Source organism: Cyprinodon variegatus, unplaced genomic scaffold (genome assembly GCF_000732505.1).
Source record: "Cyprinodon variegatus isolate N-32 unplaced genomic scaffold, C_variegatus-1.0 Scaffold355, whole genome shotgun sequence".
NCBI classification, from domain to species: domain Eukaryota; kingdom Metazoa; phylum Chordata; class Actinopteri; order Cyprinodontiformes; family Cyprinodontidae; genus Cyprinodon; species Cyprinodon variegatus.
Genome location: NW_015150808.1, coordinates 662,233 through 665,045, shown reverse-complemented (window position 1 = coordinate 665,045; position 2,813 = coordinate 662,233). Strand labels below are relative to the sequence as shown.

Sequence of the window (2,813 nt, the reverse complement as noted above, 5' to 3'; positions counted from 1 at the left end):
GAAAAAGTTATCCTTGCAAATATTATTTGAGAATTCAAGAATGATCTATGTACTGTTGTTCTAGTGAAAACTTATATAGCTTTGGTGAAACATGTATACTTAAGAGTACATACCTCATGTTTTGCGGTATACAGCTTATTTGTAATCATAACATGAGATCAGGCTTCCATGATGCAGCCCTGGGTTTCCTGTTCTCAGTCTTGATCCTATAAATGATGCTCTCTGACTAAAGATACTTTATACAGATATACTGAGTTGTTTTGTTTTTACTTAGTTCTCTGCTGCCTCTTCATCATGCCTCTTAGAAGCATCATGGTTTTCATCATCCCATTTTTCATCATAGTTGGGGTACCGAGCCCAGCTGACTCTGCTGGTAAGTTTCTACCATCAGATTTAACTGTACAATTCAGACTGAAATACAGACCACATGCTTTGTGTGTGACCTTTTGATCTGTAGGTATTCACTCCAGAGTAGCCTGCTGTACAAAATATGATGATATAGTGGTCACGTACGAGGCCATAGAAGGCTACTGGAACCAAACTGATCTGGCACACTGCCGCATCGAGGCCATCATGTAAGAATCTACTCCTTAAACCCTTACATTGTGTCCTGTATTCATTTATTTGGTAAATATAGCTTTAGATCATGTATTGACATGACTGCCATCAATAAAAATCATGATTTCATTTTAAAAATTGGATACATAAAATTAAATAAATATCTAGATAAAAGAAATAGTTTTAAAAAATCCTGTTTCCACTCTGTTACCATTTTCTTTCTAAAAGTTAATTGTTCATAACTTTGATATTAAACTAGTATGTGTTAACTCAATGGATTACACTTGCATAATACATCAGTAGTTTCTCTTGTTTGTCTTAAAATGTGTCTATTATAGTTTCTACACCTCCATCCCTGGTCACCGAGAAGTCTGTGCAAATCCAAAGGATAAGTGGGTTCAGGATGCTGTTAAAAGGCTGAGGTAAAATAATTATTTTTTGTTTGTAGCATCTTATATCAGTTTAGCTCCAGAGTACCTAAATGCATTTGCATAAAAGGTTTAATGTTAGGAAAATGTTTAGTAAAATATTCATTTTTGTTTTGTTTTCTTTTTATCCCAAAATAGCGGTAAAGAAACTAAGAAAACTGAAAAAAAATCCCACGCATGGAGGAAGGGGATCTTTCTACAATACTGAATTGCTAAAAAAACAAAATAAATGTTTTTTATAAAGTAAAAATTTGCAGCAAGGAATTAAGAGAATTGAATCTTCTGTAATAAAGTCTTTGAGAATAATCTCTTATTTAAAGGCATTGGTGAAATTTTGTAATAATAACTAATATATATATATATAAAATGATTCCAGCAACTCATTCCACCAGGTGAAATGCATTATATGAATTAATTAAACACAGACCACTGTTTAAACTCATTGACTACTTTTCATTATTATCACTTTTTGTTTGAGACTAAGAAAATATGATGTTTAAAAGTAAATTAAGACTATTAAAGAAACATGCTGTTCTTCTAAAAACTGTGTTAAAAATGTCTGAAAAAAAGGTTCATATGTAAAAAGGTATTGTTCATTATGCAATGGAGCCTCATCCAAACTGTTTTATTAAATATGGCTGTACTTTCTTTCTACTTCTACAGGCTATGTCAAGTTGACTTATTGTCACATTTTAGTTTTGTCGTACCGTGGGACATGTTATGTCATGAATGTCTTTTAAACATTTTTCTTTATGTAACTGTAATGCTTCCAAAAATCATAAAATATTTTTTTAAGGGGTTCAATGCTGTTGTGTGCTTTTATTTTAAAACATTTTGAAAGTTGTTTTGTTTCTTTCCCCATTGTATCTGACGGTGTCAATTATTCTTTCCAATTTATATTAACCTAACATATTTTCAGCTTAAAGAGTGTTATATTTATCTTTTCCATCTCTAATATATATATATATATATATATGAATGAAAAAATCTAAAAAATAAAATTCAGGTAAAGATTAACTTAATCATCTCATTTTGGCATTAATACTTAAAACAAGTAATCTTGCAAATGTCAAATATTCTAATCAATCTCACTGACTTTTTTCAGTTAAGAAACAGACATAGATCATAGTTTTACCTTTCTATATCTTTATGACATTATTTCCTTCCTGTGTTATTACTTAGTTATTTTTATTACATTTTACTGTATTAGACATAATACAATTCATGGACTTAGTGTTTTGACTTCATTGTCTATATTCATCAGAAGGTTATTTCAATCGCCCTACTAAGTTTATAGATATAAACAGTTGTGTGTTTTTATACTTTATATGAGCCTGAATATAAATAAGGTAGCTACATACAAAGCAACTCTAAATTAAAAAAATTAATAAGTAAATAATAAAAAAAAAAGAGTAAACTGATGTTAATATGATTGTTAATATTTTAAAGGCACCATGACTGTCTGGGTTACCTTTAAAAAAATTTCTGCTAAAACGTCTCTTGAAGGTGTCTGTAAACTTCTCGGTGACGTATTCTGACCTCGGAGATTCTTTAAGTGCATGACAGGACTGTGAAGAAGGCAGTTCCTATTACAGCATTGGTTTCCCTGACTGACAAGGTGACACAGTAAAGCTGTGCTATTGGTCCTTATTCTGTAGCCACTAGATGGCAGACTAATTCTTGGTCTAATTTTATTGCCAGTGGGGACATTTGAACAACAAACAAATTTCTTTAAAAACAAAAATATATGCTCTTATTTTATCCCTTACAATGTTCTTTACTGTGCTTGACAACAAGATAGTGTGAGTCCTCAACCAGTCTTGTCTC

The 2,813-nt window shown here is 31.1% G+C and overlaps 1 protein-coding gene across 1 annotated transcript; it reads left to right on the top strand.

The window, feature by feature from the left end:
- The first annotated feature begins 223 nt into the window (after nt 1–223).
- Nucleotides 224–1,778, top strand: LOC107091861 (C-C motif chemokine 7-like). The gene is made up of 4 exons (XM_015386036.1): nt 224–373; nt 458–575; nt 897–980; nt 1,125–1,778. The coding sequence occupies exons 1-4, from the start codon at nt 295–297 to the stop codon at nt 1,192–1,194; spliced, it is 351 nt and encodes a 116-aa protein (XP_015241522.1). The 5' UTR covers nt 224–294; the 3' UTR covers nt 1,195–1,778.
- Nucleotides 1,779–2,813: the final 1,035 nt, after the last annotated feature.